General features: G+C 41.6%; 1 protein-coding gene across 7 annotated transcripts; it reads left to right on the plus strand.

Moving 5' to 3' along the window:
- Positions 1-554: 554 nt before the first annotated feature.
- On the plus strand, positions 555-10,365 carry LOC112282399 (protein argonaute PNH1). Of its 7 annotated transcripts, none has more exons than XM_090254570.1 (21): positions 575-695; positions 824-1,063; positions 2,732-3,890; positions 4,088-4,296; positions 4,451-4,600; positions 4,744-4,877; positions 5,077-5,183; positions 5,336-5,442; positions 5,576-5,831; positions 6,013-6,192; positions 6,330-6,452; positions 6,780-6,939; positions 7,094-7,215; positions 7,369-7,506; positions 7,656-7,798; positions 8,106-8,168; positions 8,378-8,577; positions 8,734-8,807; positions 8,984-9,078; positions 9,405-9,436; positions 9,626-10,365. In XM_090254570.1, the coding sequence occupies exons 3-21, from the start codon at positions 2,814-2,816 to the stop codon at positions 9,847-9,849; spliced, it is 3,594 nt and encodes a 1,197-aa protein (XP_090110696.1). In that variant the 5' UTR covers positions 575-695; positions 824-1,063; positions 2,732-2,813; the 3' UTR covers positions 9,850-10,365. The 7 variants fall into 7 exon arrangements, with proteins under 7 accessions (XP_090110697.1, XP_090110696.1, XP_090110701.1 ...); XM_090254575.1 differs by having other exon boundaries at positions 583-695; positions 1,009-1,063; XM_090254571.1 differs by lacking the exon at positions 824-1,063 and having other exon boundaries at positions 555-695.
- The last annotated feature ends 1,865 nt before the right edge of the window (positions 10,366-12,230 follow it).

The following is a 12,230-nucleotide window of genomic DNA, read 5'->3' on the forward strand; positions in this document are numbered from 1 at the left end:
GTGTATTTGTTTTTTTCTATTTCTCTTTTCCTTTCTCTGTGGGAATGTGTGTGTGTCTATATATATATATATATATATATATAAAATTAATATTCGCGGGGAACTATGGACCCATGACCGTTGCAGACGGTAACGGATGACCGTGCTGCTGCTGTTTGTTTGTTTGTTTGTTTGTTTGTTTTCTATTTTCTATTTTCTATTTTTAAATTAAATTTTCTTCAGGTTCGGCGCGCAGATGCTTCGTCTGGATGGAAGTGGACCAACTCACTCTTGACAAACTTTTATGGCAGCATGTCAGTAGTATTCTGCTTTTATCTATGTGTTTATTATAATTAAATAATAACAATATTTGTTTTATTATTTAACTTAAGCGTAATTGTTTTAAAGAAGCGTTATTAATAAATGGTTTTTGTTATAATGCGGCAATGCAAGTGCACAGGGATTCTGTTGTGGGATGCTGCAGCCCCGGTGCTGCTGGCCCTCCCTGGATGTAGAGCCACTGAGAGAGCCAGCCCCGGGGCTGGCATGGTGGGCTGGGTAGGGATGGGATACAACATACATAGCCCGCTTCAGTAGTCTGACGCTGAGCCGTTCTCTCTGTGCGTGTCATGTCATGTTAGCCCAGAGGAGGAAAGCGCTCGCGTTGCTCTCGTTGTGCGCCCTGTTAGTCTCGGCGCTGCCTTGTTGCTGCCGTGGTCAGTCAGATACTGTCGATCACGCCTCCCTCCTCCCTCCCATTGTGTTTTGTTATGTTATTTGTCCCATCTTCGTTTAGTCTGAGAGGAGGCGGTGTTGCTGCGTCGGACTGTGTGTGTGTGCGCAGGCAGGCAGGCGGGCGGGCGTAGGAGGCCGTAGGTGCCGCATCTGGGACCGGCTGTGCTGCCTATTTTTGTCGTTTAGGGCATTGTTGCGTCTTGTGCTGTGGTGGATGATGTATTTCTAGGTGTTGCCGTGGTTGCGTACCCAGTCGCATGCCCCACTTGCTGAGACGGGTAGCATGCGATGCAGGAAGATATGTGACTGAGTGTCGGGGCGTCTAGGCTTTTTAACTTCTACATCGCGGGTGAGCTTGATCGAGCGGGACTTTTCTTAGTTGCTCTTATGTGAGTTTGGTCTTAGCAGGCCCGTGTTTGTTTGGTACTAGTAGTAGTAGCTCGGACATTCTCTCTGGCTTAGTCCTGTGACCCTTCTTAAGGGTTTCGTTCTCCGCTCACTTTCGCTGGGTTTGGGAGGTTGCGGGTTGAGCTGGTGTGTTGACGGTGCGGTTGTTGTGCAATTGCCCCGAGAAGAGGGTTCGATTGTCGAGTCTTTAGTGCATTTGCAGTGTGGGCTGAGTGGCCGACCTGGCTCTTGTTATGGCGCGACGCCTGTTAGGGTTTGTATGTGCGACGTCTGAATTTTCTCTTAAGCGCTAGACGCGCTTTGTGTAGGCGATTCTCTTTCGTCTCAAAAAGTGGCTTTGCGTTCAGGTCTCTGCAAGACCTCGGTTTTTTGAACTAGCATATGATCTGGTCTTCGTTGGGAGTGAAGTGGCGTGATGGCCAGGTAAACATAATGTCTGGCTTGTTGCTGGCGAGAATAGTCGAAAGGTCTGGGATTTATGAGGGGGAGACTGTATTTGCAAGTAATAGAGGTTGGAAGCAAGGCGCAGTCGTCTATTCTTGCGGACATTGGTGAAGTTGATTCTTTAGCTAATTTGACGACGGCCAATAGTTAGTGCATTTAGGTGGCTGTTTGATTGGTTACACTTTTTGTGAAGTGTCGTGTTTGGTTGACAAACCTTAAAACCTGTCAACTCCGAGACTGCAGATTTGCTACGTAAACTCGGTTCATACCATAGTTTGGTACATCACCTGTGCATTTCACTGTCACAAGCGTAACGTGGTGGAAATAGCGTTTTCGGGAAGGGCGTTTTAAGGGTCAATGCCTTGCTTGTCTCGGCTGCCCTGTTTCGACTTTCGTTTCTTCTCCTGGTAGATGCCGTGTAGAATCTCACCCTGGAATCGTAGTTGTTAAGCATAGAATGTTCTCACCATGAGGGAGTTACTTCTAACTAGAAATGTCTTTGGTACTGTACAATTTTCCAATGTTAGTCGGAGTCTCTGCATGGTTTGTGATGTGTTATTTTATTTTATTTTATTTCTGTGTGGTTAGGAGTTCAGTGCGGGTTTAAACTAGCAGGGATTTTGTGGCAGCTGCGAGGTTACGGAGTGGCTGTTACACTAAAATGGAATTGTCTCCGCGATCGACTTATTTGTACTGTTTTGGCGCTCTGGTTTTGAGTCTTTCGGAACACTACTGCACAATGCGAGGCTGATATCCTGTTAGAATTTTACGATGTCGAACCATTTTCTTCGAAAGCGGCTACAAATTACTACTTATTCTAGATTTATTTTAATACAATATTTTTCAAATAATTTAGATGTTAGCTCATAATGGTGTTAAGGTTATGTTCCATTGCTTACATTCTCCGAATTATAACAATTCGGCGGTTGTTATGTGGCCCCATGGCATACATGTTGCTACTGGTTCAGCTGAGTCCTGTACTTGTTGTGGATTGGAATTCTATTGTTTTTCCACGCAGATGATCTGTGGACAGTTGGTAGGAAAACATGTATCTGATCCTTGCATCCGATAAAGGACATGCCTGCGAACTGAGACTCACCTAGAATTTCAGCTTATTTATTATTTCCGGCGAAGATTCTCAACCAACTTTGTTATTCTGTAACAGGTAACGACTGACCGTGAGGAAGATTCTACAGTGGACCTGGATATTATCAGCTGCCAGGGTTCTGTAACATTGTTTTGTCATCATGCCGCGGAGACGCAAGACCCCGCGGGAACTTGAGGAGAGTGCCCAAGCTCAGGCTTTAGCAGAAGCTCAAGCATCGGCATTAGCAGGAGCGGAGGGGTCAGCTCCTTCAGCTGTTGCGCCGGAACCTGCTTCGACTCCGACTCCAGCTGCTGGTGGAGCTGCTGTTCCAGCCCCTATTCCAGTGTCAGCACCTGCACAGCACGTTGCTTCTCAACATGTTGAGGGCCAGGGCCATGGTCAAGCTCACTCCCAGCATTTAGGAGAGGGCTCGCAAGGCCAAGGTTCGGGGCATTCTCAGGGACAGAGGCAAAGGCAAGGACAAGGGCAAGGGCAAGGTCAAGGACAGGGGCAAGGTCAAGGACAGGGGCAAGGTCAAGGACAGGGGCAAGGTCAAGGACAGGGGCAAGGGCAAGGACAGGGGCAAGGGCAAGGGCAAGGACGCGATGAACCCAATAGCAGTGGACCTCCTGGGCGGGCGAGAGGAGGCATGGGAGGAGGCGAGCGAGGTTCTGGAAGGAGGGGTGGCAGGAGCCGCTATAATCAGGGTCCATCTCATAGCGCCCCCCACCACAATGCTCCAGGCTCTTTCAATCCTCACCCTGAACAGTACCGGGCCCACGGAGGACAGGAGTACCACGACATGCAACATCCGGGCTACACCCCTCCTGTGTATAGGAGGCCCTCAAGACCCTCCCAGCAACCGATACCTCCAGCGCCTAGGCCTATGCAGCAAGGAGGAAGGGGTCCTCCGTATCCTGGTCCATCATATGGACCTGGCGGAGGACCCCCTGTGCATTTCGCTGCACTGCCTGCAGGCTATGGATCAGGTGTAGGTCCAGTTGTTGAGCAGTTCGGGTCAGTGGTTATAGGGGGTGTTGGACCTCGTTTCAACTCTGGTCCAACTCAAGAGCAAGCTGTTTCTAAATACGAGCCGCCACCCACGCCTCCACCGATTTCTAGCAAACAGTTGAGATTTCCTTTGCGTCCAGACCGAGGAAGGATCGGTCTGAGGTGTATTGTGAAGGCAAATCATTTTTTTGTCGAGCTACCTGACAAAGATCTTCATCAGTACGATGTACGTCGTCTTCTGCAAAATCTTTCTTGACGTATTCATTGCAGTTATTATGTCTTCATGTTATCATAATGGAAACTTTGGATCGGCGGATGTGTTTCTTCTTTTTTTGAAGTCTGTGTATGTGCTGATTTTTCTTATTGTATTTTAGCTATCTTAACTAAGTGTTAACATATGTGTTTATGAATGGAATATTGCAGGTGACTATCACTCCAGAGGTCACATCCAGGGGTATCAACAGGGCCGTCATGGAGCAGCTTGTGAAGCTTTACAGAGAGTCACACTTGAGCTCCAGGCTTCCTGCGTATGATGGTCGGAAGAGTTTGTATACCGCTGGGCCACTTCCGTTTCAGAGCAAGGAATTCCAGATCAGTCTTTTGGACGAGGATGATGGAACCAACCAACCTAGGTGCTATTTGTTAATGAATCTGCGTACCTTTCCTAGAGACTTAGTCTATACTAGTGTAATGAGTGGTACCAGTTTTTCCTGATAATATGACTGAGTTGTGTTTTGTTTATATGTTACTTCGAGAGTTCTGACAAGTATATGTATTTAGCCGCAGACGGGAGAGGCTTTTCAAAGTGGTTATCAAGTTTGCTGCTCGAGCAGATTTGCATCATCTTGGGCAATTTCTTCTTGGACGCCAAGCTGATGCTCCTCAAGAAGCCTTGCAAGTCCTAGATATCGTATTGAGGGAGCTTCCTACCCACCGGTGCGTGTGTGGTGCTTGCGCCCCCCTGCGTTTTATGAAATTCTCAGAAATGCTTCTATTCATCCCGAGTTTTTCGAAGTGGTGAAAAGTTCGCGGTTCACCCTATTGTCTTAGCTGTCTCACAAGAATCCTTTCGTGCTCAGTTATTCTCCTGTAGGACGCTCGTTCTATTCTCCCAATCTGGGCACTCGACAGCCGTTAGGAGATGGTCTTGAAAGCTGGCGGGGCTTTTATCAAAGTATTCGACCAACTCAAATGGGATTGTCCCTAAACATTGGTAACCATTATCCCTTAACTTACTAACTCGCTTTGTCTTTGAGATGGATTCTTTGTTGCCTTCATCCTAATGGTGACTTCTCGCTGCTAAGGGTTTTGAGTAACGACAGATCGTATGATTGTGGGCTGCTCTACAAAACAACTTTGCGGAAGTCATGTTCTGAAAATGATATAATTTTTTATTTTTGGCTTCGTGGCAGACATGTCTTCCACAGCGTTCATAGAACCCAAGACTGTAATGGAGTTTATAAGGGATCTCCTCAACAAGGAGTTGACCCGTAGCCTAAGTGATGCCGATCGTATGAAGGTGTGTTTTCATGACACCACTGATTCTATATTATAATCCGTACCTGGATCCGTTTCTAGTGCTCGTGATTGTGTTTGCTCTGCACTGCATGCATCTCTTTCGGGGTAAATTTTGGGAATAAACTTTTTGGGGAATTTGCTGCTTGCGTATAGATCAAGAAAGCTCTTCGCGGAGTCAAAGTGGAAGTGACTCATCGCGGAAGTATGCGTCGCAAATACCGTATATCTGGGCTTACCCATCAGGCTACTAATGAACTCGAGTGCGTTTCTGAACCTTGAATGCATCTTTATTTTTCGAGTGTCGTTAGGGCGTACAAGTGCACTTGCTTTGTGTGTGCACTCATTGGGCTGAACCATATAATGTTTGGTAACGTCTATTTGCTGTTTTATCAGATTTCCAGTTGATGAGAATGGGACATTGAAGTCTGTCACCGACTATTTTCGGGAAACATACGGCTATTTTATCCGTCATCCGTCTTTGCCGTGCCTTCAAGTGGGTAATTCTCTGCGTCCCAACTACCTTCCCATGGAAGTATGCAAGATCGTTGAAGGCCAGCGATATTCGAAACGGTTGAATGAGCGCCAAATTACAGCTCTTCTCAAAGTAACTTGCCAGCGACCTCGAGACAGAGAAGCAGATATTATGCAGGTATATTTCCATCAAATGTTGATTACCTTGACTAATTTTAGTTTTCCTCTTTAATACCTAGTATTGATAACTTTGTTCAGCATTTTCTTGAATTGATTAGCGGGATGTGCTAATATTGGAAGAATGTGGTCACTAATCTATAAAAGTTGGTTTTCATTTTTGTTTGGGTGATTGAGCGCAGACAGTACACCACAATGCATACCACCAAGATCCCTATGCTCAAGAGTTTGGGATCAGAATTAGTAATGAGCTTGCGCAAGTGGAGGCACGAGTCCTGCCAGCTCCACGGCTGAAGTACCATGATACTGGCAGGGAAAAGGAGTGTCTTCCACAAGTTGGACAGTGGAATATGATGAATAAGGTTTTTGATAGCACGAATTATCGAGTTTTTGTTGTTTCTGTAGACTAGTGAATGTGTTGGTTTATAAACATTTCACTGATCCTTTATCCTCAGTTTCTTATGTTAATGGCCTGAAGAATGTTCAATTGGTTTTATAGAAAATGGTGAACGGCGGTATCGTGAACTACTGGGCATGTATCAATTTTTCACGCACTGTCCAAGAGAATGTGGCGAAGAACTTCTGCCAAGAGCTGGCTCAGATGTGCCACACATCCGGGATGGTATTGCTCCTTTTCCTGCCTGTTTTGGCTAGAAATGTTCCTAAGTCTGAATAGTCGTTGTGATCATTCATCGGTTTAGGGTCCAGTTTCATTTTGGACTCTGCTCAACTTCTCCCCTTGATTCGTCAGTGTTTTGCTTGTAATGTCATGTACTTTATTCTTCTGTGTCCTTAATCGCAATAAAGATCCGCATTACACGTGTTGTGAGGAAATTTTGTGTCAATAGTGTAATCGATTTTGCTAACATGTAAACTGATATTTTCTCGCTGTCGCTACCCTATTTGGGACATGCCGAATAATGTTGTGGACTGTGTTTGTGCGTTGCAGCAATTTACAAGAGATCCCGTTGTGCCTTTGCAAAGCTACCGACCCGAGCACTCGGACCGAGCTCTGTTTCAGCTATGTGATGACGTGCACAAAAAGACTAAGGGCAAGAGCTTGGATCTCCTTATTGCAATCCTTCCAGACAACAACGGGCCTTTGTATGGTATGCATAGTTTCTAAACTTGCAAGTCACACGACGAACTCCGTATTTGAGTGTTAAAGTAACGATTTAAGGTAGTGGAAACGTGTGGAGGGTGTAGGCTGATCTTGACCTTGATTTTATCGAACTCTGATTTTACATATTGTGTGGCGTGTAGGTGATTTGAAGAAGCAATGTGAGACTGTACTGGGTGTGGTTTCTCAGTGTTGTTTGACCAAGCATGTTTTCAAGATGAGCAAGCAGTACCTGGCAAACGTGGCTCTCAAAATTAATGTCAAGGTAGTGTCCAAATGACATGTCCAGGCTCTGTGTACTTCTACACTAATTGCTAAAACTTTACTTGTTGCATCATTGCATATGTTATGATTGCGCAAATGTGGGTTTACCAAAAATAGATTTTTACTTATTTTTGTGCGACTGTTCGCTGTACAGGTTGGGGGTCGGAACACTGTCCTGGTGGATGCACTTACACGCAAGATTCCTCTCGTCAGTGATATTCCCACCATAATATTTGGTGCAGATGTTACTCATCCACATCCTGGAGAGGACTCCAGTCCCTCCATTGCTGCAGTAAGTAGCTATCTTCATGCCATTTGATCGTATAGACATCTGTTCTGGATATCTGATGGCTGTATGTTTGCAGAGTCGCGTTTGAATTATACTCTTAGGTCTATACTTAGGGTAGTTTCCTGGCAATAATAGTTTTTTTTTGTATGCAGGTGGTAGCTTCGCAGGATTGGCCCGAGGTCACCAAGTATGCAGGGTTGGTGTGTGCTCAAGCTCACCGTCAGGAGTTGATTCAGGATCTGTACAAGGAATGGAGGGACCCCCAGAAAGGCACGATGACAGGAGGGATGATAAAGTAAGTTACCTATCTTTTTTGTTTTGAAACATTAACGGAATCTTGTTTTTGTGCTCATTGACTTTTTTTAATGTCATGGTTTTCAGGTGAGCTTGTAATGTGCCTCTGGCATACTTGGATGCATTCAATGCATGTTGGGAGGTGTCTTATCTGCACACGTCCACAATGTGCGATCTGATGCAGTATCAAATCAGTGCATTTGTCAATTATTGTATGAGCTGCTTGTGCCTGCGGTCGGTTTTCAATTGTGGTTGAGATTACCTGCTGTTTGTAGACTGCTGATCAACAGTGTTCGTTTGTGTAACAGGGAACTCCTTATCTCTTTCCGGTGTGCGACCGGTCAAAAGCCACTTCGGATTATCTTTTACAGGTCCGATTAAAAGACTTTCTCTAATTAGACCACCTGCTTCAGTGATGGGAAATCCCATGTGTGCTGGTCTTCTTGGTGCTATTCCCGGAATTTTGGAAATCCAAAAAAAATGTGCTTAGAAATGTGGCTTGGCTTGAGTGGATGCTCTTTTTTTATGTGCTTTTATAATCTGGGGGATGTTTGTTAACGAGCTTGTCTGTTGACACCAGAGATGGAGTAAGTGAAGGTCAATTTTACCAGGTTCTTCTGTATGAACTGGACGCAATCAGGAAAGCTTGCGCTTCCCTTGAACCGGATTACCAGCCTCCAGTCACATTTGTGGTCGTTCAGAAAAGACACCACACTCGTTTATTTGCCAGCAATCATAATGACAATCGCTCTACTGATAGAAGTGGCAACATTTTACCAGGTATATTCTCATTCGTGCTTCAGACTATTTTATTTGTTCACTTGCGTGCTTGGAAGGCATTCTATTTTATAACATTTTGATGATTCGGGAAGCTTGTAGCAGCATGATCTTGGATGCTTCAATGTATCTAACGTGTCCTGTATATAAATGTTTCAGGGACTGTAGTGGACTCAAAGATCTGTCATCCTACAGAATTCGATTTCTATCTTTGTAGTCATGCTGGGATTCAGGTGTGCTTCCCTTTCAGACTTGTGTAGATTTGTGAATTTTGTCAGCTTCTGATGCATTTGGTCTTAGTTAGAATTTCAGAAGTTGATGTCGGTGTTCTGCATGCTAGGTCATGTACTGGTTTACTGTATATATTGCGGAAATCTGTTAGTCAAGCGTTTCTATCTTTTGGAAACAGGGAACCAGTCGACCTGCGCATTACCATGTGCTGTGGGATGAGAACAAATTTTCTGCGGATAGTTTACAGTCGTTGACAAATAATCTGTGCTATACGTAAGTTCGCCCTCAAGACTTTCTTTGGGTCTTCCTCTGTGGGTACAGGGGACTTGTTGACCTGCATAATATGTAATTGTCTATGTATTGCAGTATGATAATGATTCTGCTGACCAGTTATACTTCCTCACAAATAATCTGCACTAAAAAGTAGATGATTTCCTTTCAATTTAGTGCATATCCGACGACGAGCTAGAGTGATGATTTTGCACGAAAAAAATGAAATTGTATCGTGGTAGCATGATTGGTAACAACTTTGTATTTTCAATAGTGGCTATTATGATAACCCTCTCCTTACTTTATATTCGTTGGCATCTGAGATACAGATATGCACGGTGCACGCGCTCTGTTTCTATTGGTATGTTCAAAAATCTTCTACGTCATATAATGGTTTTTGTCTATTCAACAAAATGTCTCGGCTAAGCGCATTATTTGAAATCTTATTCAACGTTCTTGGTAGACCTGGGATTGGGTGTATCCGAATATCTTGATTTTGGTTGATATCGCTTAGAATCAAAATGTAACGTTTTGTATTGATGATTTGCAGTTCCTCCAGCATATTATGCACATCTAGCTGCTTTTCGTGCCAGGTTCTACATGGATCCAGAAGCTTCAGATACTGGTTCTGTTACTAGTGGGTTGGGAGGGGCGAATCGCAGTCAGTTTACTGGATCGACTGCTGGCCGCACTCATCGTGCGGCGGGAGGAAATGCCGTGCGCCCACTTCCACCTCTTAAGGAGAATGTGAAGAGAGTCATGTTCTACTGTTAAATTGCGATACGTCAGGACATCACACAGCGATGACCTGCTTGAGTATCCAGTCAATTTGGACGTGTGTAGCTTTGCTATGTCCAATTTTGAAACCTTGACTTGAAAAGCCAAGAATGACATCATGCTTCAATGAAGCAGCTTAGCATATGCTTCAAAGGAAACATAAATACTGGGTATAGTAATGGGTTATGATATAGAATTAGTCACAATATGGCATTTTGTAACTATGGAATTGGGTTTACTTCATGTATGTGGACTACAATTGGAAGCTACAAGCCGGACGGTAAACTTAGGCTGATAATGTAGCTCTTGTATGTCGTCTTTTGTAGTCACTTTGGGTCCATCATTGTCAAAACCAATGAGTTGGTTTTGTTATGATTTGGTCCTTTTTCCCCAGGTCTTAGTGTTAAGCCAGATTGAAGGATATGGAAGTTTTATTAACAGTAGTGACTTTGATAAAGCTATTGTGCTGAAGCTGGTATTTAAACTAATTATATTGGGCTCATCAACTAATTATATCTTCTGGAGTGGCTCATCCAAGTTTGATAATTCATTTTCTTATAGCTGTTGTCCGCCGACTGATTCAAGTTAGTTTCTGTGAAGGCTAGAATATATATCTTGGGTATGAAAATAAATGTTTTTGTGACATAAAAGAATAGCTTGTATTTAAAACGATTTCTAATACATATACATGAATATGTATATAACTCTGATATAGATAAATAATACCAACATTCTGTTAAGCCATTGTTAATGGGACTCTGCATTCAACTACGTGACAATTTATAAAAGAAAAATTCAGAGGGGATTAATAAAAAATGATATGAATCTCGCATATAAATATAAAAATAAATATATGCTCTTCGAAAATGTATAAATGGGATGTCTCAGTAAAGTTGTATATACAAAAAAGAGTTGTTGATCTTTTTTCTTTTCTTTATGAAAACAATTCTATTAGTAACTTAACAACCTTTTATACCTATTTATTAAATATAAAGATTTTAAAAAAACCATTAATCATAAGTAACATTTCTACCCACATTATACTCATATTCAACCTTGTGGCATTCTAAGTCCCAAGCTATATAAATAAATAAGGAGAAAATATCATAAATACCCCTGAAATTTGCCAAATATCAAGAATACTTGTAGACTAGATAATGTATCCCATTAAATCATCTCTGATTTTGAGTTTACACGGCCTTTGTTACACATTACTACAACCAAAAATAAAAATGACTAAAAACCCAGTTGTAAACCAAGTTTCAAATCCTTTCATGATTGACATCAAATAACACTAGTTGAAGTCTATTAATGCTATAAATACCGAATGGAATCAAATGGTAAAGTTTTCATTGAAAATATTGGTGCAACATTAATTCACCTAAAAAGCAATATTCTCCATTTTTTTTGGTAAATTTATATAAAAATTAAATTTACAAAACATGTAAAAGCCAACAATAATAACTTAGTAATTCAATAGCTTAAAAATTATTGCAGTTTAGATAATAACTTTCAATTCTACTTGTTTGTGAAGTGCCAAATCTGGACATGATTCCATCAGTGAGGAATCTAAATCACATACAAAATCAAAACCAAGACTTTAATCAGTTGCTGTAAAAGTAGAACCAATGATGAACAAAAACAACGAGTGCTTATTGTAAGATCATGAAGTTTGTCAATATAGTGTCCACTACTGCGTCCATTTTGTGAGGTGTCCAAACGCAAAGTACAGAGTCTAAATCTATGGAATATGTGCTTTGGGCCCTAGTTGCAACAAAAAAAATAAAAAGGTTATATCTTATCATGTTGAAGGACATATTTACAATTATCACAAAAGAAAGGGGTAGATTTGATATTATCAAGAATACATGGATATTCTTGATATTTCAACAAATTTAAACAATATTTATGATATTATTCCATAAATAACCTAAAAAAAAAGTTTATTGAGGAATTTTATTAATATTTTAAAGTATTTTGTTGATTTATTACACTATCTTTTTTTAAAATAATATTATATTTTTTTGAAGAGAATTTAAAAATAGTCTATGTTGGTTATATATCTTTTTTTATTATGTTGCCAATGTTGTTTGTGAATTTAATTAGATAATGTATTAACTAATTAAAAAAAGAATACAAATTTGTCTCTATGTAAATTTGACCAAGCGACTTTTGAAATCTTAGCTACAATCCAATAGAGTATGAGTTTGAATCTAACATTGATCATATATATTTTTTGCAAGCTAATTCAATATTAATATATTAGTGAAAGTAAATATTAAAATTTTAAATATTAATGATTTATTTAAAATCAACATTTAAAAATATTCTCAATAATTTTTGAGCTTAAAATATTAAAATTAGTAAATCAATAAACA

This window comes from Physcomitrium patens, chromosome 1 (assembly GCF_059467195.1).
Source record: "Physcomitrium patens ecotype Gransden chromosome 1, ASM5946719v1, whole genome shotgun sequence".
NCBI classification, from domain to species: domain Eukaryota; kingdom Viridiplantae; phylum Streptophyta; class Bryopsida; order Funariales; family Funariaceae; genus Physcomitrium; species Physcomitrium patens.

What these genes read in the sequence shown, in the direction of transcription:
- LOC112282399 (XM_024519939.3), top strand. Translation starts at nt 2,814, where the DNA reads ATGCCGCGGAGACGCAAGACCCCGCGGGAACTTGAGGAGAGTGCCCAA. An exon ending in GAGAAGCAGATATTATGCAG is followed by an intron (nt 5,832 to 6,012) that starts GTATATTTCCAT and finishes GATTGAGCGCAG; the next exon opens with ACAGTACACCACAATGCATA. An exon ending in AAGTGGCAACATTTTACCAG is followed by an intron (nt 8,578 to 8,733) that starts GTATATTCTCAT and finishes TAAATGTTTCAG; the next exon opens with GGACTGTAGTGGACTCAAAG.